At 40.2% G+C, this 24,033-nt stretch overlaps 1 protein-coding gene across 2 annotated transcripts in view; it reads right to left on the minus strand.

The window, feature by feature from the left end:
* ULK2 (unc-51 like autophagy activating kinase 2) overlaps positions 1 to 24,033 on the minus strand; it is a 110,768-nt gene that overhangs the window by 23,068 nt on the left and 63,667 nt on the right. For both annotated transcript variants that reach the window (XM_036278321.1, XM_036278320.1), the window contains 5 exons: positions 15,007 to 15,152; positions 12,871 to 12,951; positions 10,805 to 11,091; positions 9,790 to 9,977; positions 9,310 to 9,413 (listed from right to left, as the gene is read on the minus strand). In XM_036278321.1, the coding sequence (XP_036134214.1) occupies positions 9,310 to 9,413; positions 9,790 to 9,977; positions 10,805 to 11,091; positions 12,871 to 12,951; positions 15,007 to 15,152 (806 nt within the window). The remainder of the gene's footprint in view (positions 1 to 9,309; positions 9,414 to 9,789; positions 9,978 to 10,804; positions 11,092 to 12,870; positions 12,952 to 15,006; positions 15,153 to 24,033) is intronic.

Consider the following 24,033-nt stretch of genomic DNA (forward strand, 5'->3'; position numbering starts at 1 on the left):
ACTTCCAAATAACCAACAAAAACAAAATCACAAGGGGAATGAGAAAATACTTAATAAAAATGACAGTAAATACACAACATGCCCAACCTTATGGGATGTAGCTAAAGTGGTGCTTAGAGGGGACTTGACAGCTATAATACCCATTAAAAAAAGAGCTCAAAGCAATAAACTAGCTTTCAACCTTAACACACTGGAACAGAAGAACAATCCAACCTAAGCAGAGAAAGGGAATAATAAGGTTTAAAGTAGAAATCAATAAAATAGAGAATCTAAAAGCAACAGAGAAAAGCAAACATTGGTTCTCCGAAAATACCAAAATTCACAAGTCTTTAGCTAGACTGACCAAGAAAAAAGGAAAAAGTCAAACATTAAAATCATAAATTAAAGAGAGGAGATCACCACTGACTTTAGAGAAATAAGGAGTTTAAGGGAATACTATGAACAATTATATGTAAACAAATTAGATCAATTAGATGAAATGAGCAAATTGCTAGAAAGTGCAAGAATTTTAAAACCTGAATAGACCTATAACAAGTAAAGAGAGTGAACTACTAATCAAAAACTTCTCACAAAGAAAAGCCAAGGCTCAGAAAGCTTGACAGGATAATTCTACCAAACATTTAGAGAATACCAATTTTTTTTTTTTTTAATCCTCACCAAAGGATATTTTTTTTCCATTTATCTTCAGATGGAATGGCAGGGAGGGAGAAAGAGAGAGAGACAGAGACTGAGAGAAACACTGATGTGAGAGGGACACATTGACTGGTTTCCTCCTGCACAACCCTGACCAGGGCCGGGAACGAATGGCAACTGAGGTAACATGCCCTTGACCAGAATTGAACCTGCAACTCTTAGGTCTGTGAGCTGACGCACCAACCACTGAGCAAAACCGTTCAGGGCAAGAATACCAATTCTTTATAAACTCTTCCAAAAATCTGAAGAGGCATGAACTCTTTTTTTTTTTTTTAAATCTTCACCCGAGGATATTTTTCCATTTATCTTCAGACAGAGTGGGAGGGAGACAGAGAGGGGGGAGAGATAAACATCGATGCAAGACACATCGACTGGCTGGCTCCTGCACTACCCTGACCAGGGCCAGGGGTCAACCGCAACCGAGGCACGTGCCCTTGACCAGAATCGAACCCATGATTGTTTGTCCATGACACTGACGCTCCAACCGCTGAGCCAAACCAGCCAGGGCGAGGCATGAACTCTTTTCAATTCACTCTCTGAAGCCAGTCTTACCATGATATGAAAACCAGACAAAGTTATCACAAGAAAACTATAGACTAATAACAACAACAACAAAAGATACTAACAATTTAAATCTGGCAACACATAAAAAGGATTAAAAGAATTGCACAACAAAATGAAGTGAAATTTTATCCTTGGATTGCAAAGGGGGTTTAACATGCAGAATCAATTAATATATAATATTCAACACAGTAGGAAAAAAAATGAATTTCCTCACCTAATAAAGAACATCTATGAAAAAAAACAAAACTAACATCATATTTAACTGTGAAAGAGTAAAAGTTTCCCCCAAGACCAGGAATAAGACAAGACGTCTGCTCTCACCACTTCTACTCAACATTGTATTAGAGGTCCTACCCAGGTAAATGAGCAAAAGATAAAGAAATAAAAGGCATCTAGATTAAAAATGAAAAAGTAAAACTACCTCTGTTCACAGATAGCATGATCTTGCAAATAGAAAGTCCTAAGTAATCTACTAAAAAACTAGTTGAACTAGTAAATGTACACAGCAAGGCTGTAGGGTACCAGATCGATATACAAAATCAATTGTATCTCTTATACGCTGGAAATAAACCATCTAAAAATCACATTGAGAAAACAGTTCCATTTAAAATACCATAAAAATAATAAAATAACTAGGTAAAAATATAACAAATATGTAGAACTCGTAATCTGGAAACTACAAAACACTGATGAAGTAGCCCTGGCCGGTTTGGCTCAGCGGTTAGAGCGTCGGCCTGCAGTCCGAAGAGACCCGGGTTCGGTTCCCACTAAGGGCACGTACTTCGGTTGCAGTTTGTCCCCGGCCCTGGTTGGTCGTGCAGGTGGCAGCCACTCGATGTGTCCCTTTCACGTCGATGTTTCTCTCTCTCTCTCTCTCTCCCTCTCTCTCCCTCCCACTCTATCTGTACAAAAATTGGAAAAATGTCCTCGGGTGAGGATAAAAAAACAAAAAACAAAAAACACTGATGAAGTAAATTAAAGAACACCAAAGTAAATGGAAAGAAATTCCATATTCATAAATCAAAAGACCTAAAATTGGTAAAATGGCAATACTCCCCCTATTGACCTACAGATTTAATGAAATTCCTATTAAAATTCTAGCTGGTATTCAGAAACTGGCAAAATGATGCTAAAATTCATGACCCAAAATAACCAAAACAATTTTGAAAAAGAAGAACAGTACTGGCTGGTGTGGCTCAGTTGGTTGGAACGATGTCCCATGCACAGAAAGGTTGATGATTGGAGTCCCAGTCTGGGCACAGGCCCAGGCTGCAGGCTGGATCCCCAGTAGGAGGTGTGCAGAAGGCAGCTGGATCAACATTTTGCTCTCACATTGATTTTTCTTTATTTCCCTCTCCCCCTTCTCCTCTCTCTAAAAATCAATAAAACATATTTTTGAAAATGAAAAAGAACAAAGGTGGAGACCTCACATTTCATGGTTTGAAACTTACTATAAAAGCCTACAGTAATTAAGGCAGTATGGTACCAGCATACATATAGACATATAGATCGATGAAACAGAATTGAAAGTCCAAAAATAAACATTTTATGATCAATTTATTATTTTTTTAGAAGGCTAGCAAAACAATTCAATGAGGGAAAGAATAGTCTTTTCAAAAAAAGGTGCTGGGATGCCTGATATCCACATGCAAATGAATGAAGTTGGATCTCCACATCACATTATGCACATGAATTAAGTCATAGACCTAAACGTAAGAGCTAAGCTTTTCATAACGTTTTTTAAATAAATTAATTTATTTTTGTTACAGGTGTTTCTTTTTCCCCCACTGATCCCCCCTCACCCTCCCTCCCTGCCCTGTCCCCAGCTTTGCTGTCCATGTCCATTGTTCATGCATAAATGCATATAAGTTCTGTGGTTTATCTCTCCCCCATCACACCCTCTTCTGGGGATTGTCAGTCTGTACCCTACTTCCACGTCTCTGGGACTACCCCATTCCTAAGATTGTTATGTTCATTATATTCCACAAATAAGTGAGATCATATGATACTTGTCTTTCTCTGTTTGGCTTGTTTCGCTTAGGATAATACTTTCCAGGTCCCTCCATGTCGTCTCAAAGGGTAAGAGATCGTTCTTTCTTACAGCTGCATAGTACTCCACTGTGTATATGTACCACAGCTTTTTGATCCATTCGTCCACTGATGGACACTTGGGCTGCTTCCAGATCTGAGCAATTGTAAATAATGCTGCTACAAACATGGGGGTACATATATTCTTACTGATTGGTGTTTCAGGCTTCTTAGGGTATATTCCCAGCAGTGGGATCACTGGGTCAAATGGAAGTTCAATTTTTAATTTTTTGAGGTAACACCATATTGTTTTCCATAGTGGCCGCACCAGTCTGCATTCCCACCAGCAGTGTACTAGCGTCCCCTTTTCTCCACACCCTCCCCAACACTTGTTGTTTGATGATTTGTTGATGGCGGCCATTCTGACAGGTGTGAGGTGATACCTCATTGTTGTTTTAATTTGCATCTCTCTGATGATTAGTGATGTTGAGCATTTCTTCATATGTCTCTTAGCCATTTGTATGTCCTGTTTGAAGAGGTGTCTATTTAGTTCTTCTGCCCATTTTTTAATTGGGTTCTTTGTCTTCCTTGTGTTAAGTTGTATGAGCACTCTATATATATTGGAAATTAACCCTTTATCTGATATATCATTGGCAATTATGCTCTCCCATACAGTGGGTAGCCTTTCCGTTTTGATTATTGTATCTTTTGCTGTGCAGAAGCTTTTGAGTTTGATGTAGTCCCATGTGTTCATTTTCTCCTTTGTTTCTATTGTCTTAGGTGATGTATCAGTGAAAATTCTGCTGTATATGATTTCTGAAATTTTGTTGTCTACAGTTTCTTCTATAATTTTTATGGGATCATGAGTCACATTTAAGTCTTTTATCCATTTTGAGTTTATTCTTGTGTGTGGTGTAAGCTGATGGTCTAGTTTCATTTTTTTGCATGTAGTCCAATTTTCCCAACACCATTTATTAAAGAGGCTGTCCTTACTCCACTGTATGCTGTTGCCACCTTTGTCAAATATTAATTGAGCATATTGCCTTGGGTCCATTTCTGGGTTCTCTGTTCTGTTCCACTGGTCTATCTGCCTGTTCTTGTGCCAGTACCAGGCTGTTTTGATTATAGTGGCTTTGTAGTATAAGCTGAAATCTGGTAATGTGATCCCTCCAACTTTGTTCTTCTTTTTCAATATTGCTGTGGCTATTCGAGGTCTTTTTTGGTTCCATATGAACTTTTGAAGTATTTGTTCTAATTCTGTGAAGTATGCCGTTGGTATTTTGATGGGGATTGCACTGAATCTATAGATTGCTTTGGGTAGTATGGACATTTTAATGATGTTAATTCTTCCAATCCATAAACAAGGTATGTGCTTCCACTTTTTAAAATCTTCCTCTATTTATTTTTTCAATGACCTGTAATTTTCTGAGAATAGGTCCTTTATTTCTTTGGTTAAGTTTATTCCTAGGTATCTTAATTTTTTTGCCACAATGGTAAATGGGATTGTTTTCTTAGTTTCTCTTTCTGTGAGTTCATCATTGGTGTATAAGAATGCCATCGATTTCTTGACGTTAATTTTGTATCCTGCGACTTTTCCAAATTCATTTATTAAGTCTAGTAAATTTTTGATGGAGTCTTTGGGGTTTTCTATGTATAGTATCATGTCATCTGCGAATAATGAAAGTTTCACTTCCTCCTTTCCAATTTGGATCCCTTTTATTTTTTCTTCCTAATTGCTATGGCTAAGACTTCCAGTACTACGTTAAATATGAGTAGCAAAAGTGGGCATCCTTGCCTTGTTCCTGTTCTTAAGGGAAATGCTTTTAGTTTTTGCCCATTGAGTGTGATGTTGGCTGTAGGTCTTTGATATATAGCCTTTATTATGTCAAGATACGATCCCTCTTTTTCCACATTGCTGAGTGTTTTTTATCAGAAATGGATGCTGGATTTTGTCTAAAGCTTTTTTGGCATCTATTGATATGATCATGTGGTTTTTATTCTTCATTTTATTTATGTGGTGTATCACGTTTATTGATTTGCGAATACTGTACCAGCCTTGCATCCCTGGGATGAATCCCACTTGGTCATGGTGAATAATTTTTTTGATGTATTGCTGGATCCGATTTGCTAGTATTTTGTTCAGGATTTTGGCATTATGTTCATCAGGGATATTGGCCTGTAGTTTTCTTTCTTTATAGTATCTTTTTCTGGTTTGGGAATTAGAATTATGCTGGCTTCATAAAACGAGTTTGGAAGTCTTCCTTCTTGAATTTTTTTAAATAGTTTGAGGAGAATGTTTGTTAGTTCTTCTTTGAATGTTCGGTAAAACTCCCCCGTTAAGCCATCCTGGCCAGGGCTTTTGTTTGCTGCGAGGATCTTGATTACATCTTCAATTCCTTCTGTTGTTATTGGTCTGTTCAAGTTTTCTATCTCTTCCTGGTACAGTTTTGGGAGACTATGTGTCTCTAGAAACTTGTCCATTTCACTTAGATTGTCGAATTTGTTGCCATATAATTGTTCATAGTTGTTGTTAACGATCTTTTGTATTTCTGTGGTGTCAGTTGTTACTTCTCCTCTTTCATTTCTGATTTTGTGTATTTGGGTTCTCTCTCTCTGTTTCTTGGTGAGTCTAGCTAAGGGTTCATCAATCTTGTTTATCTTTTCGAAAAACCAACTCTTTGTTTCATTGATCCTTTGAATTGTTTTTTTTTGGACTCTATATCATTTATTTCTGCTCTGATCTTTACTATTTCCTTCCTTCTACTTGCTCTGGGGTTTTCTTTTTGTTTGCTCTCTAGTTCTCTAAGTTGTGAGGTTAGATAGTCTATTAGAGATTTTTCTTGTTTTTTGAGGTAGGCCTGTAGTGCTATGAACTTCCCTCTCAGAACTGCTTTTGCTGCATCCCATAGATTTTGTGTTTGTGTGTTAATTTTCATTGGTTTCCAGGAAGTTTTTAATTTCTTCCTTGATCTGCTCGGTGACCCATTCAGTATTTAATAACATGCTATTTAGCTTCCATGTGATCAAATGTCTTTGCATGTTCTTGTTGCAATTGATTTCTAGTTTCATGACATTGAGATCTGAGAAGTAGCTTGATATGATTTCCATCTTCTTGAACTTGTAGAGACTTAGTTTGTGTCCTAACATGTGGTCTATCTTTCAGAATGTCCCATGTGCACTTGAGAAGAATGTGAATTCTGTAGTTTTGGGGTGTAATTCTCTGTACATATCTATTAAATCCATTTGGTCTAGTGCTTCATTTAGAGTCTCTGTTTGCTTGCTAATTTTTTGTCTAGAGGATCTATCCAGTGATGTCAGTGGGGTGTTGAAGTCCCCTGCTATGATTGTATTGCTTTCAATTTCTCCTTTGAAGTCCTCCAGAAGATTATTAATATATTTTGGTGCTCCTATATTGGGTGCATATGTTTATCAAGGTTGTATCTTCCTGTTGGATAGATCTTTTCAATATTATGTAGTGGCCTTCTTTGTCTCTAGTTATGGCCTTCATTTGGAAATCTATTTTATCAGATATGAGTATTGCTACCCCAGCTTTTTTTTCCTTTCCGTTTGCTTGGAAGATTTTTTTCCATCCCTTCACTTTCAACCTATTTGAGTCTTCTGTTGTGAGGTGGGGCTTTTCATAACTCTTAGAATATAGTTAGGCAAAGTTCAGATGTTATTTAAGAAGGGGTATCTAGGGAAACTCAAAGATGATGGGGAGACAAAAACAAGGTCATCAGTGAAGAGTTTAGCTTCTGATACCTAGAGCAACAGCAAATGCTAAACAGCATAATTCCTAGCTACATTAACAAAAAACTTCATACTATTTAACTCAATTCCTTTTATCTAGTGTATTATGTCTGGCTTTCAAGAAAAATTAAAAGGCAAGCTGAAAGGTAAAAGCAGCTGAAAGAGACAGAGCAAGCATCAGAACCAGAATCAGTATGGCACAGATACTGGAATGATTAGAATAGAAATTTAAAATAACTACAATTAATATGCAAAGGGCTCTAATGGCAAAACTAAATAACCTGTAAGAACAGATGGGTAACATAAGCAGGGAAATGGAAACTCTAAGAAAGAATAAAAAGGAAATGCTATAAATCAAAGTAACTAAAACATAGATGAATAATATATTTGATTAGCTCATCAGCTGACTGGTCATGGCAGAGGAGAGAATCAGTTAGCTCGAAGATATGTCAAGAGAAACTTCCAAAACGGAAAAGCAAAGAGAAAGAAGAATTAAAGAAAAAAAACCACAGAATATCCAAGAACTGTGGGACAACTACAAAGGAGTAATGTATACACAATGGGACTATCAGAAGGAGAAGAAAGAGAAAAAGGAACAACAGAAATATTGGAAGTACTAATGACCCAGAATTTTTCAAAATTAACAATGACAGAACCAAACCACAGCTCTAGGAAGCTCAGAACACCAAGCATGATGAATACCAAAAAATCTACACCTAGGCATATCCTATTCAAACAGCGGAAAATCAAAGAGAAAAAGAAAACACACTGGAATAAGCAAAAAATAAAAGAACACTTCACCTGTAAACAAGGGTAAGAATTACACCAAACTTCCCTTCAGAACCACACAAGAAGTGGAGTGAAATAGCAAACCCTATGATGTTCCCTTTGGATTAGAGATCATGTTCAATCAGTCATTTGCTAGTCCAGATATTTCCTTTGGATGCGCATGGGGAAGTCAATTTTTAAAAGTATACGGTGTCACAAGGACCACTACCCTTAAGTTCTCGTGTCACAGCTCCTAGGTCACAGGAGACTTTGGCCCAGAGGAGACCAATACTCAGAAATTCTTTGTGGCTTCCTCAAATTCCTCTACTAGCTCTACATATCTGGCATGCATAAAGGCATGTAAATAGTAAAACTCTGGGATACTAAAGAGACTGGGGAATTGAGCCACTACTGTATGTTTACCCATTTTCCTACTCCTGTGTAAAGATCTTAACAAACAATTATGACTTTAAAAAATTACAGAGAAAACAAGAATAAAGAGATTATAATAGTGATTCTGAAATTTAAGTGTACTTAATAATCATGTGGGGAGCATATTAAAGATATAGATTCCTAGAATCCACTGCCAGAAAATTTCATTAAACAAGTCTGGGTGAGGGTCTGGGATCTTCCCTTTGTTTTTAGTGTTTTGCCAAGCAGTCTGAGTAATCTATATGTGGATCTATAGACATGACAGTCCCTGGAACAATCACCAAAGGGCCAGGGATCTCAGGGACCTATTTTTTATCTACTTGCTGTATAAGAAATGCTCGAGAATATATGTATGTTTAGCCTAAATTTAGCCAGTATTATCCTACTGATAAAAAATGACCTTTGTCAGAACTCCTTCTAACTGATAGGCTGTTGTTAATCATCAAGATACAAAACAAGCCTGTCTTGATGAGCAACTGAGATGAAATGACAGGGACCGGATGAAGAAATCTGCGTCAGTAAGCTCATGTTCAATCAACAGAAGCAGATAAGTAGAATAATCACCTCTAGCCCCAGCCAAAGATGCCATGTCCTACCCCCGGGACCTTTAAAAAGGCTACACTACATGGCAAAAGAAAATTACAGGTGGAGCTAGAATTACTAATCAACTGACCTTAAAATAAAGAGAGAATCCTGGGTTATCTAGTGGGTCCAATGTAATCACAAGGGTCCTTTAAATGCTGAATGGGGAGGCAGGTCAGAATTTAGACTGGCCATTGTTGACTTTCAAGATGGAAGGGGGCCATGAACCAAGGATGAGAGCAGTCTCTAGAAGCTGGAAAAGGCAAAGAAATGCACTCTCCCCTAGAGAATGCAGAAGGAATGCAGCCCTGCTCACACCTCGATTTTAGCCCAGTGAGACCTATTACAGACTTCTGACCTCCAGAACTGTAAGACAGTACATTTATGTTGTTTTAAGCCACCAATCTTGTGGTAACTTGTTATAGCAGCAATAGGAATTCATGCACATGCTAACAAATTACCTGCCCCCCCAAAAAAACAGATTTTTCTTACCTATATCCATTGGCCGTTCTGTATTTAAACTATCTGTGCTGCCCTGATGCACACCTAAAGGTGTCTTTACTTGCTGATCGGATAATTTCCCAGTACTGACAGATCTAAAAAGAAGAGTGATGTTAACAATGGAAAAGTATACTTTAAAAAAAACCAGACATTTAAATAATAAGGCTTTAAGCCAAGCCATAAAAGGGTTAACGGGAAATCAGAGAACAAGGAGACAAAAAATAGATCCCAAACAATTCAAGGTAGAGACAAACTTCATTAACAAAAATAAACAAAAGGCAGAAATACAATATGCAGGAAATTCAGCAAGAGCTCTGTATTTACAGTTACAGGAAGCATCTACAGTTTTCAGAGATTCTAAACGTATACAGTTCATATCCGGATACTAATTTGATCTGGTTGCTTTTATAATAGAAACATATGTACTATTAGTTTTCATGTTTAAAGCTGGGAGGAGATGGTATCGTTTACCTGCCAAACATTGCCTTGTTTTGCTGCTCAGACGTCTGCCTCTCACTTCCTTGGACTAAGAGACAACGAGAGCATTCTCGTGGGTCATTCCCATCTTTAGATTGCCCTTCAGAAGGCCCATGACGAGGAACCAAGGCTAACAGGTTGGAAGACGCTTGTGTTTTAGGGATTTTGAAAGGAGCCGTGGTCTAAAGAAACAAATGTAAGCTAGTTATTACGATGTCTAAAGCATTCCGTACTGTCAGGATGCATGGCCCAGGAGTCAGGAGCAGACTCTGGAGTCTATCAGACCTGGATTCAAATACTGGCTCTTCCACTTACAGGCTCTATAACCATGGACTATTCAGTGGAATAATGTACATAAAGCATTCAGCAAGTAAAAGACCTACACTGTGCCTGGCACATAGCAAGTGCTCATTAAATCATAGCTATTCTCAGCATAAGTCCTTTCCATAAAGTACCTACTATACTAGTTCATGACCTACTATAGAGAGTTCAGCTAAGCTACTCCTTGGTATTGCTGCCTCCGCTTCCATTCTGTTTGGCCAAGTGGGCTGCAGGGACCTTAAACTGACACTTGCCCCTCTTGCAAGGGACACCCCAGACAGCAGCCCGCAGCGTCACAAGCAAATGTAAGCTCCCGATGTGATTCCACCTTCCAGGATCCTCCCTTAGATAAGACCCCATGGAGCTTACCAGAACCCTGCTCTTTCGTTTTGAATTGACCAATCTAGCCATAGCCCAGGAACCCCAAAACACTCTACCCACAAACCCTGATAAAGACATGTGCCCAGATCCTGTCTCTCCATGTCTGCACCCTGTCTGGACATCCCGGTGTGCCCCGCCCCTAGGTGTGCAGCATATTTCTTTCAGGACCTGTGAGTAAAAGACCTCTACTTCAATCTCTCTTGTGGTCTGTTGTTGAACCTTGGTTCTCCATCTGGCAGCTTGTGCCCCACTTCACAAATGTTAATTGAACAGAGTCATAATGCCTACAAGGGTTCAGTGAACACACCTTAGTAGGAGAGCCAATGATTGTTGGTAAGGGGGTTTTAAAGAACCAGTCAGAACTCCGAGGAGAGGACCCCATGTGTTTGGGGGGAGAAGTCCCCAGGCTGCCAGGCCGACTGGGCTGAGGAGAGTGGCTGCACCCAGCCCCAGTGTGGGATGGGCACACGGGGTCAGAGTGCTGCTTTCGGAGCTTCTGCTTGTGCTGGTAGATGTCCGTGAGGCTGGGGGCACTCTGCAGTCTGGCTCCCAGTAAGAAAGACTGTGGTGACTGAGCCTGAGGCACTGAAGAGCCTACCAAGAAATGGATGCATTGTTAATCCAATGGGAAGACATAAATGGCAAATACATAAGCATCAAGACAATTCTTAAAATGAGAATTTCAATGAATATCTTACTTTTCATGAGATATTCTCAAACTGTTTACTTGGCAGGAGACTATTTTTTGCTATCCTTTACCAAACAGTGACAAGAACACTGTCACTGGTATTCTCAGGAGATAGAAGTTGATAATGCATATATTGGCTGTTTTATCAGCAGCTAGCAAATAACTCAGATTCATGCAAGGTCTAGTTAGGACCAAAGAGAACTATGCAGTAAACGGTTAAAGTTAATAAAAACAACAAAAACCTATAATAAAGAAGATGATTTTATATAAATACATACTTGGATTTAGCAACGTGATTATTCCCTTTTCTCACATCGAATCCAGAGTAAACTTTTCAAAATAACCCAGAATAACACCACACACACACACACTCATGCACAAACACACACACATTATGTAAGAAAATTAGATAATACACTTTTCCTAGATTTTATTTGTTTAAAAATAATAGCTTATCACCCTAGTCAGTGTGGGTCAGTTGGTTGGATGTCATTCCGAACCCCGAAAGGTTGCCAGTTTGATTCCCAGTCTGGGCACAAGCCCAGGTTGCAGGTTTGATCCCAGTAGGGGGTGTGCAGGAGGCAGCCAATCAATGAACCGCTCTTACATCAATGTTTCTCTCTCCCTCTCCCTTCCTCTCTCTTTAAAAATCAGTAACAAATCTTAAAAAAAAAAAATAAGCTTATGGATTGTTTGTATTATCAATTTCACTAATGAAATTCATTTAAAACATCGAATATCCATATTCTCTTCAAAGAAGATACTCTAAGGGGTTTCCATATCAAGAGCTTTGGAGATAGTCTTGATATGCTGAGCAGCTGGCAACAGTAAGGGAACTCACCACACAAACCTTGTTGTTGACAACTTAAGGTCCACTAAGCCTTGAGCTCCACTTACAAACTCTTTGGCACTTCTTCAAGCCAAACTACCCCCGATAAAATTAAGAACATACAAATCTTCTTAGTGATCTCTAACTATCATCTTTCCGGAATTGGACACCAATAGGAGATTTTGCTACTGATCACTCCTGGCTTAATCTCATCCTAAATTTGATATTTAATAGTTCAGAACTGGGTTCTGCCAAACACACACAGAGGCACGTGTATATATGGGTATATACATACACAATACATACACACAAAATAAATAAAATTAGTGGCAAAGTGTTATGATCCAGAGAAAGCTAAGTTTTATGCTTTCCTAAGAAACACAAAATTCCTTTAACTGGCCAACTCTTCAAATGCACATACAATAAGATTTAACTTTAAAAAATATGATTTATACATGTCTTTGGAGGCATACATGGTACATAATAAAGAAAATAAACATCTATATTTCTTTTTTATTTGATGATAACTGGTATTTCTTATCAAGAATAATATTCATCAAGGTAACAAAATTTCATTTCCTAGGTTGATTTTCATTATCTTTGTGACAATGACTGAAATTTAGCTAGGTACTTACTTAATTCCTAAGACTTATTTTCATAAAAGAATCATATACCCAAAAAGAGAAATTCAACTGGCTGATTGCTAAAACACAATGAACAAGATTCTAAAACACAGGACAGCAGAAAAAAATTTTCATACCAATTCTGTTCTTTTGACAAGACTAGAAAAACGAAACGTAACTCAAATCAACATATAACAGGATTAAATTATTAATATACCAAATGCATCTCCTACCCGATGAGTTTCTCCTCCTGGACTCATGGCCCTGAGGAAATCCACAGCAGCACTGACTACACTGCTCGGGAATGGCACCGACTGAGGAGGGAATGGGGACAGGAAAGAGAAATGATTCAACACCAGGGAAGGATGGGACAGGCAACACATGACAAACTGCACAGTGCATTACAGCCTACAGATTTAATCAGCAAATATTTAGCCCAGCTAACACTTATACGCAATCACTGTGCTGAGTGCTGGGTGCCCTAGGATCAAAAGTACCTATAATCTTAAAACAAGATCAGTAGGAAAAAAGGCCACGTAAACAAATCAACACCTGTTAACAGTTATGTCACTAAGTACAAAGAGTTTGTACATAGTGTTTGGGGCTTATGGAACTGACTGACAACCCGGCTGCAATCCCTCTGAATCCACCATGTTCCAGCTGAGGCATGATCCCCAGGGCTCCCCAGCCACTGCCTACATAGTGACGGTCAAGGCATTAATTCAGGCCTATTCAAGCAGGTCAGGAAATAGGAACAACACAGTGCTGGGGGACACTCCTTCAGCCTGGCTGGCTAAAATCTTTGAAGTCGCTATGGTCAGGACACCTCCTTCCTCTCCTCCTCACAGGGGTCACATCTGCATGGCAGTCTGAAGGGCTCCCTGTCCATTCCTGCTCCCTCCCCTTCATCCATCACGGGTGTTTCCCCAATCTCTCTTGCACATCTCTGCATCCACCTTCTTTCACATACCTCTAAGAACTCAAACCAATAAAAAGGAGAGTTGGGGAAGACTTCAGGGAGTTTCAGTAGACAGGAGACACATGTCTAAAGAAAGGACGGGGCACTGACCAAGTAGTTAGGTAGGTAGCCAAAGATGAGATCCTGAGAAGAGCCTTTTCCTTGAGTTCAAGGATACATTTTAGAACTTGTCTCGGGAGACCTTGGAGTGCCTCAGGAGCTGTTAAGGGGGTGAAGGACGGCCAAGATTTTGTTTGAAAAAACTTTTCAGCTAAAAATGGCTGCAAAAACCATTTCAACAGGTGAGGTGGTGATATAAATTTTTTTAAAAAAAACATTATCGTCCTGGCCGGTTTAACTCAGCAGTGGAGCATCGGCCTGTGAACCAGAGTCACAGATTCGGTTCCAGTCAAGGGCATGTACCTCGATTGTAGTTCAATCCCCAGCCCTGGTCGGGGTCATGTGGGAGGCAACTACTCGATGTTTCTCTCTCTCCCTGCCTAAATGGAAAAATATCCTCAAGTGAGGGGAAAACAAAATTATCATTGTGGTTTTTTTGTTTTGAAATCAGGGCTTCTGGGCACTATCCTTCTCGTTTAGCCTCTTCCAAGATCTCTTCCCGTTCCCTCTGAGTCATACTCCAGCAGATCTGGCCAGGTGGCAGCCCTCTCATTTCTACACGTATACATATATTATTATTTTTTAATTATTTTTTTTGCAATTTTGAGAGCTTCCATCACTGGACCCTCTCTGTACTACCTTTTTCTTCCCTGTGACACTGATGCTTTTTCTCACAAATTCTCCAATCCTATTGCTCTGGCCTCTCTTACATATATTCTGAAGTTGAAGCATTTTGTCTCCTACTTTCACTAAAACTGTGCTTTGAGGTTTGTTCTTATGTTTGGTTGGGTTTTTGTTGTTGCTGTTGTCTCACTGTCGGCTTCTGCTTTTCTCTAGCATATTCCTGGTCGCTGTCTGTGGTTTCCAGGAGAGGTGGGAAGATTGTAATAAAGCTGCCACCATATCCCTCCCAGAGCTGAGACCTCTGAGGGACACAACACAGTGCTGTTACATACACTATTGTCTTTTAAACCACAAAAATCTGAGTGCTAAGTAGGGTAGGCATTTTATGTACTTTGACCTAGGGTTTCTGACTTTGTGTTTAGAGCCTAAACCCAATGGGGATATTTTTTATCCATAAGATCCATTTGTATGATAATATTTCCAACAGACGTCCTAACAGATTACTAGAGATTCTCAAGGAGTAGGGAGTAGGTGTGCTTAGCAGGGTGGGACACGGTTCTCAGTCAGCTGAGACTCCGTGCCGGCTGAGCCAATATTCCTGAGGAGAGTGTCATGTCAGATTTGCCATGGTGAAGCCAGGCTGACAACAACTGCTTTAAACTCTTACCCAAAGGGGAAGGTGAATAAGGCCTGGAAGACCCAGTAGAGAGTCTTCGTCCGACTGTTTGTACTGTGTCTGCTGGTGCTGGGGAGCAGGTCCCCACCCGGAGAAAGCCCATAGGGCTGGTGTTAGACCTTCGTACCACTGCAGACCTGAGAAGAGAAATAAAGTGACTCTCTTGTCTTTTTTTTCTAAAACTTCCTAGAAATGTGCCATGGAGTCGATTTTTAAAAAATGTGTAACACAGTCACATGAACGAATATAACATGTATAAGACTGTGTAGTGACCCTTGTATCCAGTCTGCCTGATCTCAGCACTTCCTCCATCTCACTCAGAAGGACCCCCTGCGTTGGTCTCTAGCATCCTGCCAGAGTTCCCACCACATACAGGCAAACCAAACACTGCAACAACTGCTGTGCCTTGAGCAACACAGGTCTGAGCTGCACGGGTCCACTTATATGCACTTTCTTCAATAAATACTGGAAATGCACTTTCTCTCTCATAATTTTCTTAACAATATCCTCTCTCTAGCTTACTTTATTGTAAGAATACAGAATACATACAACATACAAAATATGTGTTAATAGACTATTCATGTTATTGGTAAGGCTTCTGGACAACAGTAGGCTATTAGTAGTTAAGTTTTAGAAAAGTCAAATTTTCTACTGGGCAGGGCGTTGGTGCCCCTAATACCTGTGTTATTCAAAGGCCCACTGTATAATCATACATTTGTTTTGCTTTAAATAAGATAATATGATATATATACCAACCACTTTCAATTTGGGGGGAAGGGTCTTAGGTCCCCATTATACTCTTAAAATTACTGAAGATCCCAGGGAGTGTTTGTTCATGCAACTTGTATTTATTGATATTTACTGTATTAAAAGTTAAAACTGAGAAATTGATATTAATTAAAAATAAACTTATCACCCTGGCCAGTATGGCTCAGCGGTGGAGCACTGCCCATAGACCAAAGAGTCCTGGGTTCGATTCTGGCCAATAGCATATACCTCAGTTGCAGTTCAGCCCTGGCCCTGTTAGGGGTTGTGTGGGTGGCAGCCAATCGATGTGTCTCCCTCACATCGATGACTCTCTCTCTCTCTCTCTCCCTCCCTCCCTCCCTCTCTCCCTCCAGCTCCATCTGAAGATGAATGTAAAACTATCCTCGGATGAGGATTAATAAATAAATAAAAATAAACTTATCTGTCCGGCCGGTATGGCTCAGTGGTTGAGCATTGACCCATGCACCAAGAGGTCACCAGTTTGATTCCTGGTCAAGGCACATGCCCAGGTTGTGGGCCAGATCCCCATTGGGGGCATGCAGGAGGTGGCCAATTGATATTTTATCTCATCAATGTTTCCATCTCTCTCTTCCTCTCACGTCCTCTCTCCCTCTCACTTCCTCTCTCTCTAAAATCAATTAAAGAAAAAAATAAAATAAAAAGAACTACATTAAAAAAAATTTTTTTAAAAAAACAACTTATCAGCCCTGCCCAAACTTGCTCAGTGTTAGAGCGTCGGCCCGTGGACCAATGAGTTGCAGGTTCAATTCTGGCCAAGGGCCTCGATTGCGGTTCGTCCCTGGCCCTGGTTGGGGTCGTGCGTGAGGCAACCAGTATATGTGTCTCTCTCCCACCCTTTCTCTCTCTCCGACTCTATCTAAAGATAAATAGAAAAAAAAATGAGCCCTGGCCGGTTTGGCTCAGCGGTTAGAGCGTCATCCTGCAGTCCGGAGAGATCCAGGTTCGGTTCTCGCTAAGGGCATGTACCTTGGTTGCAGTTTGTCCCCGGCCCTGGTTGGTCGTGCGGGTGGCAGCCACTCGATGTGTCCCTTCACGTCGATGTTTCTGTCTCTCTCTCCCTTCCTCTCTCTCCCTCTCATTCTATCTGTACAAAAAAATGGAAAAATATCCTCGGACTAGGATAAAAAGAAAAAGAAAAAAATGAAAAACAAAAAAATGAACTTATCACAGGTAACATAATTATGAAAAATAATTGTATCTTCTGAAACAAATTGGTGAGAAACATAACGTTATTTTACATTTTTACGAATCTCTAATGTCTGGTTGAACAGATGAAAGATGAATTCAACTTCTGGTCAAGACAGCAGCGTAGGTAAACGCAGTAGTACTCGCCTCCTCCCACAACCACATCAAAATTACAACTACAGAACAACCATCTTCAGAACTGCCTGACATTGAGCTGAATGGAAGTCCTACAACTATAAAATTAAAGAAGCCACATGGAGACCAGTAGGACGGACGATGGCTGCAGGACTGGTCCCACACCCACGTGTAGCAGATAAAATTCAGGACACCTTGGCTGTGAAGGTACTCCATGAGGAGTGAGGGGTCCCCATCCCACACCAGGCCCCCAACCCAGGGTTCCAATCCCAGGAAGAGAATCCCCATCACTCTGGCTATTAAACCAGCAGGAACTGAGGCTGAAGGAGGCTGAGGCTCATGGAGTCCTAGGCAGTTCCTTTTAAAGGGCCCGCACACAGACTTACTCGGACTCACTCCCTCTAGGCTCCAGAGTCGAGAGGCAGCTTGAAAGACACCAGAGACACATGGGGAAGAACTGAGTTGTTTGGCATTGGGGCGAGAGCTGTTGGGCAGCTTTCTCCAGGACAGACGTGCTGGTGGAGGCCGTCGTTCCTTTGGTGATCCCTTTACCCTGGGGCCGGCAGACAGGCACCTATCTGAGACTCCAGCAACCTGGCTTACACTGTTTGCCCTGCCCTGGTGATTCCCTGAGCCCCTGCCCCACCAAACTTTTAGGCCCATCCAAGCTGTTTCCAGTGGCTTTACCATAGGAATGTCCTATCTTGGCTCCTAGTTCAGATTTTCCTAAATTCTCTCAATAAAAGCAGCACCTGGTCTCAGTGAGCCCCATAACTTCTTGCTAAGTGGCCCCAGGCCTGGTGCTAGAAGTATCCAGCCTTGGTTCACAGCTTGGCTTTCCTGGGCACCTCCATCCAAGCCCAGCATAAGAAGCAGCCATAGGCAGATCACTTTGTAGCTTATGCCTGGTTGCCCCAGGTAAACCACAGGCAGTGGCTGACCTTGCCCCAGAGCCAGCACACCCAGTGGACAGCTTCAGACCACATCAAAGTACCACCACCCAACCACCTCCACAAGCAACACACTCAAAGAGTGGACTCAGTGGGTACCAGAGCCCTGCTGAAGTAAGTCTTGCTCTGTGTGGTGGGCCCCAGCACAGCTGGTCCTCCAAAGTAGAGGTCAGTGGTCAGTGGGCACAGCCAGTCTTTGCAGCTGATGAGCCTGAGTAAATCCCTCCCATTGACATGCCAACAGCAATCAAGACTCAATTACAACAGAAGGGTGTACAGTCCACACAAAGGCTGTACCTCGAGGGCCCAGCTAGGGTGATCAGGGAGGCTGTGCCACTGGATCCTACAGGACTCCTACAACAGGCCACCCTAGGAAGCTTAGGAGACACAGCAATTCTACCTAATACATAGAAATAATTACAGAAGCAGCCAAAATGAGGAGACAAAGAAACATGTCCCAAATGAAAGAACAGAACAAAAATCCAGGAAAAGAACTAAACAAAATGGAGATAAGCAATCTAATAGATGCAGAGTTCAAAACACTGGTTATAAGGATGCTCAACGAACTTAGTGAGGGCCTCAAGAACATAAAAAATACATTTAACATTGACATTAAAGGACCAGTCAGAGATGAAGGATGCACTAAGAAATAAAATGAGTATAGTGTAAGAAGCCTCTGGGACAACTTCAGGTGTGCCAACATTCACATCACGGGGTGCCAGAAGAAGAGAGACAGCAAGAAATTGAAAACCTATTTGAAAACATAATGACAGAAAACTTCCCTAACTTGGTGAAGAAAACAGACATACAAGTCCAGGAAGCACAGAGAGTCCAAATAAGATGAACCCCAAAAGGCCCACAACAAGACACATCATCATCAAAATGTAAAAGGTTAAAGACAGCAAATCTTAAAAGCAGCAAGAGAAAAACAGTTAGTTACCTACAAGGGAGCTACCATTAAGATTGTCAGCTGATTTCTCAAAAGAAACTTTGCAGGCCAGAAGGGAGTGGCAACAGATATTCAAAGTGATGTAAAGCAATGACCTACAACCAAGATTACTCTATCCTACAAAGCTATCATTTAGAATCAATAGACAAATAAAGAGTTTCCCAGACAAGAAAAAGCTAAAGGAGTTCATCACCACCAAACAAGTATCATATGAAATGCTGAAGGGTCTTGAAGGAGAACAACAAGAAAAATATGAACAATAAAATGGCAATGAATACATATCTATCAACAATTGAATCTACAAACAAAATGAACAAGCAGAACAGAAACAGACTCATAGATACAGAGAACTTTTTGTTGCTTGCCAAATGGGAGGGGCCCATGGGGATGGGTGAAAAAGATGAAGAAATTAAGAATTACAAATTGTTTGTTTGACTGACAAACCTCAAAGGGAAGGGGGAAGGGCGTCAGGAAGAGATAAACCAAAGAACTTCTATGCATATATGCAAACCAATGGACACAGACAATAGTGTGGGGAAGGCAGGAGGGGGGTGGGAGGGGTGAGGAGCAGGTCAATAGGGGAAAAAGGAGGAACGTCTGTAATACATTTAACAATAAAGATAAGCTTTTTAAAAAGAAAAGAAAGATGGATTCTCATAACTATTTCTACATACAATCTATATAACATGTTACTTTGGGTACAGAATATGAAGGAAACTCAGATTTACACAGATATGTAACTGGAAAGGGGAGAAATATCTTGGTAGCCTTTTCAGAAAACTTTCTTTGATACTGTCCAAAAACTCAGCAAGTCATCATTTCTAAAAGACTAGTCACAATGTGGAATCCAAAACCATGTCAGTGAAATTATGTACTCTATTACATTTAATTCCATTCGTTTGCAGAGTTTTTATCCTTGGAATGGATCTTTCATCTCTGCGTGATTTTTTTTAAATATTTAGTCACTTGGAAAATACTAGCTGACTGACTTATACAGATATTCCAAATGTTAATACATTATACAACATCAAAAAGTCACATTCTTATCAAAACACTACCATCAATCCTAACAGAAATGGCTGTCAAGATGTATCAGAAGCTGTCAAGTTCACAATGGTGAATACAAGTTTTCAAAAATCCTAACTTTTGCTCAGAAGCTCAAATTTTATGTCACTGGTTTTCTATGAAATGACAGACTTAGTTCACTTTTGACAAAATGGCTGCCAAATACTCATAATTACAGTCTTTTCTTTCAAGCAAAAATGGTATTCCATGAAAAAAGTGGCTAGTTCAGCTTGTAACTAAAACTTTCATGTAAGTGCTTTTCCTTAAGACAACTACTCCAATGTGCAGCAAAAGTGCTTCATGCCTACATTCCATTCAAGGTTAAGATTTTCAAAGAAATGTAATTTTTACTGCTTCATTAAAGACATTCCTTGTTACTTCAAGTGTGTAATGAGAAATTGCACAGAGACTAACAGTACAGTTGGGTGCCACTTCCTTGATGCATTTTAAGGCACCAGCAGTTTTTCTATCATTGCTTTGCACTCACAGTGCATGTACCAAAGCAGTGAAAAAGGAAACAATATCCTATTATTATTATAAAAACTGTTCTGGCCTCATGGTCCCTATAAAAAGGGAACCAGAGACCACAATTGGAGAACCAATGCTACACTGTTAATCACTGTTTTTTCATTTTATAATAAACTTTAAAATTTTTTTCTACCTCAGTTTAGAGAGAGCTACATGACTCTTTTTTTGGAAGGTGTTCATTCCATTGTCAGAGATAAACTATAATAAATCAGTCCCTTCCTGGTGGGCATTTGTCTTATTTCTCATCCTTTGCTATTATAACAACTCCATACATACGCAATTGCATACACAGGCAAGGACTAAGTATCTGTAGAATAAGTTTTCTGAAGTTGAAGTGCTGGGTTAAATGATATACATATTAATGATTTTCATAGGTACTGCCAAATGCCCTTCGTAGAACTTTTCTCAATTTAATCCTACCAGATGGTGAGGATTATTTCCATTCATTGAGCTATTTATTTGGTGACCCTGTTAAAAATTTTTTTCTTTATTGATTTGAGAGAGAGAGAGAGGAAGGGAGAGGAAAAGAGAGACAGAAACATTGATGAGAGAGAACATCGACTGGCCACCTCCTGCATGCCCCCCACTGGGCATCTGGTCCACAACCTGGGCATGAGCCCTGACTTGAAACTGAACCGGTAACCTCTTGGTGCATAGGTCCATGTTCAACCACTGAGCCCCACTGGCCGGGCTATTTGGTGGCCCTTTTAATCTAAAATCTTGTATCCTCCAATTCTAGAAAAAAAATATATTTTATTGTTTCCTAGAAATTTTCCTCCTCATGATTTTTCTTGTTCTTTCTAGAATGCCTACATTAATTAATCCTCAAAGAATATTTTTTTCATTTATATTTTCCATTTTTATTTGATTCATCTATTTTAGATACCTTTTCTTCCAACCTTTATTTTAGTTACTATATTTTATAATGTGCAAGAGGTCTTTATTTTTATTTTTTTCAATAGCATTTCATTCCTATTTATGGATGCATTCTCTAATCTTTCTCTAAGGGTATTGATTTTTTTTAATGATTTTCTTTGCATTCTTGCTGATTTAGCCACAGGCCTCGCGTTCACCTCTCCACTCTGAGTTGAGATTTAAGTCCAAAGGGCACTAAGGGCACAGCTGCTCCCACTAGCAGAATCTCTGATGCATGGACACCTACACCTGCCCTGCTACAGCAGGTATCCGTCTTCCATTCTGTTTCCCATAAGTTTACTGTAATCCCTCACCCACTGAATACTGACTCTTATTTTACTTTTCATTGTGGACTTACACCATTGTCATTCCTTTATTACCTTAGTGAGGTTTCAGGATGTAAAATAAATAAATAATATATAAATAATCTACTTCTATGGGTGGGATTCCATTTTTTAACATTTTCCTCAATTCTTAAAAATAATTATATTTACGAAAAAAATATATACATAGCATGTTATCCAGCCACACTTAAATATTATCTAAATAGATCCATTACAAAAAATTATCTATTCAATTTTTTGGACCATTTTGTACACGTCCATTATACGGGGGGGGGGGGGGGATAAGTAGGTTTACAAATGAAACAGAGCTTATTCTTATATTATTATTTATTAATTATTGCCCATATAAACAACTGTAAACCTATTTTCGCCCCAACCTGTACACATAACATAAGGGACAAAGTTGGCTATGAAAAATAACAGATCTTTCAACAAAAAAAATTTTTTTAATTAAAATTTTTAATTAAAAATGTTTTTCAGCCCTGGCTGGTTTTGCTCAACGGTTGGAGCGTCAGCCCGCGGACCAATGAGTCAATTCTGGTCAAGGGCACATGCCTCAGTTGCGGTTTGTCCCCAGCCCTGGTTGGGGTCATGCGAGAGGCATCCACTCGATATTTCCCTTTCACATCGATGTTTCTCTCTCTCTCTCTCTCTCTCTCTCTCTCTCTCTCTCTCTCCCTATCCCTCTCTATCTGAACCAAAATGGAGAAATGTTCTCGGGTGAGGATGAAAAAAAAAAAGTTTTTCAATTACAGTTTACATTCAGTATTATTTTGCATTAGTCTCAGGTGTACAGCATAGTGGTTAAACAATCATATACTTTACAGTGTTCCCCCTGACATTTGCAGTACCCAAGTGACACCACACATAGTTATTACACTATTATTGGCTGTATTTCCCACACTGTACTTTATATCCCCAGCACTATTTTGTAACTACGACTCTGTACTTCTCAATCCCTTTACCTTTTTTACCCAGCCCCACAACTCTCCTCAGCCAATCATGTATCTATGAGCCTACTTCTGTTTTGTTTGTTCCTTTATATTGTTCTTTAGAGTCCATATATAAGTGAAATCATATGGTATCTGTCTTTCTCTGAATGACTTATTTCACTTAGCCTAATATTCTCTAGGTCCATCCATGCTGTTGCAAATGGTAAGGTTTCATTGGGGATTTTTTTATGGCTGTTTATTATTCATTCCTTTCCCTCCTCCTCCCCCACGTCCTCCTCACTCTCCCCCTTCTTATTCAAAAAGACTTTAACATTTCACTGTAATACTGGCTTGGTGGTGATGAACTCCTTTAGCTTTTTCTTGTCTGGGAAGCTCATTTTCTGTCCTTTGGTTGTAAATGTCAGCTTTGCTGGGCAGAGTAATCTTTGCTTTGGTGCTTGCCTAGTTCACCCTTGAGTGTGTCACTCGTGGAGGTGTTAGGGTTGTAATCCACCATGGTCTGAAGCTGTCCACTGGGTGCACTGGCTCTGGGGTTTCCTGGAAGGTACAAGGTCAGCCATTGCCTGTGGCCCGCCTGGGGCTGCACAGCATGAGTTACAGAGTGATCTGCAGATGGCTGCTACATATGCAGAGCTTGGAGGCACCCACGAGAGGCTAAGCTGCAACAAATGCCAGGCCTAGGGCCACACAGCAAGAAGTACGGGGTACTCAAAGGCCAGATGCTGCTTATTTGAGAGATTTTAGGAAAGTCTGCAGCATGAGGCAAGAGAGGCCATTTCTATGGAAAAGCCACAGGAAATGGCTTGGGTGTGCCCACCAGTTAGGTAGGGTGAGGTCACAGGGAATCACCAAGGCAGGGCAAACAGTGAGAGCCAGGTTGATGGAGACTCAGATATAGCGCCCACCTGCCTGCAGGGGGTGTGCTCAGAAAACAAACAGTGGCCTTTGCCAGTACTTCTGTCTGGGAGAAAGCTGCCCCTCCATCTCTCACCCTGATGTCAGTCAACTCAGTTCCTCCCCTATGCCCCTGGTACCTTTCCAGCTTCTGCCCAAGTGCTAGAGCTTAGAGCAAATAAGTATGAGTAAGTCTGTATGTGGGCCCTTTAACAAGAACACCTGAGACTCCAACCACCCTCTGTCCCATTCATCCAAAAACTCCACTGGTTTTTACAGCCAGAAGTTATGGGGACTTCTCTTCTTGGCAT

The sequence above is a fragment of the Molossus molossus genome, unplaced genomic scaffold, assembly GCF_014108415.1.
Source record: "Molossus molossus isolate mMolMol1 unplaced genomic scaffold, mMolMol1.p scaffold_m16_p_27, whole genome shotgun sequence".
Taxonomy (NCBI): domain Eukaryota; kingdom Metazoa; phylum Chordata; class Mammalia; order Chiroptera; family Molossidae; genus Molossus; species Molossus molossus.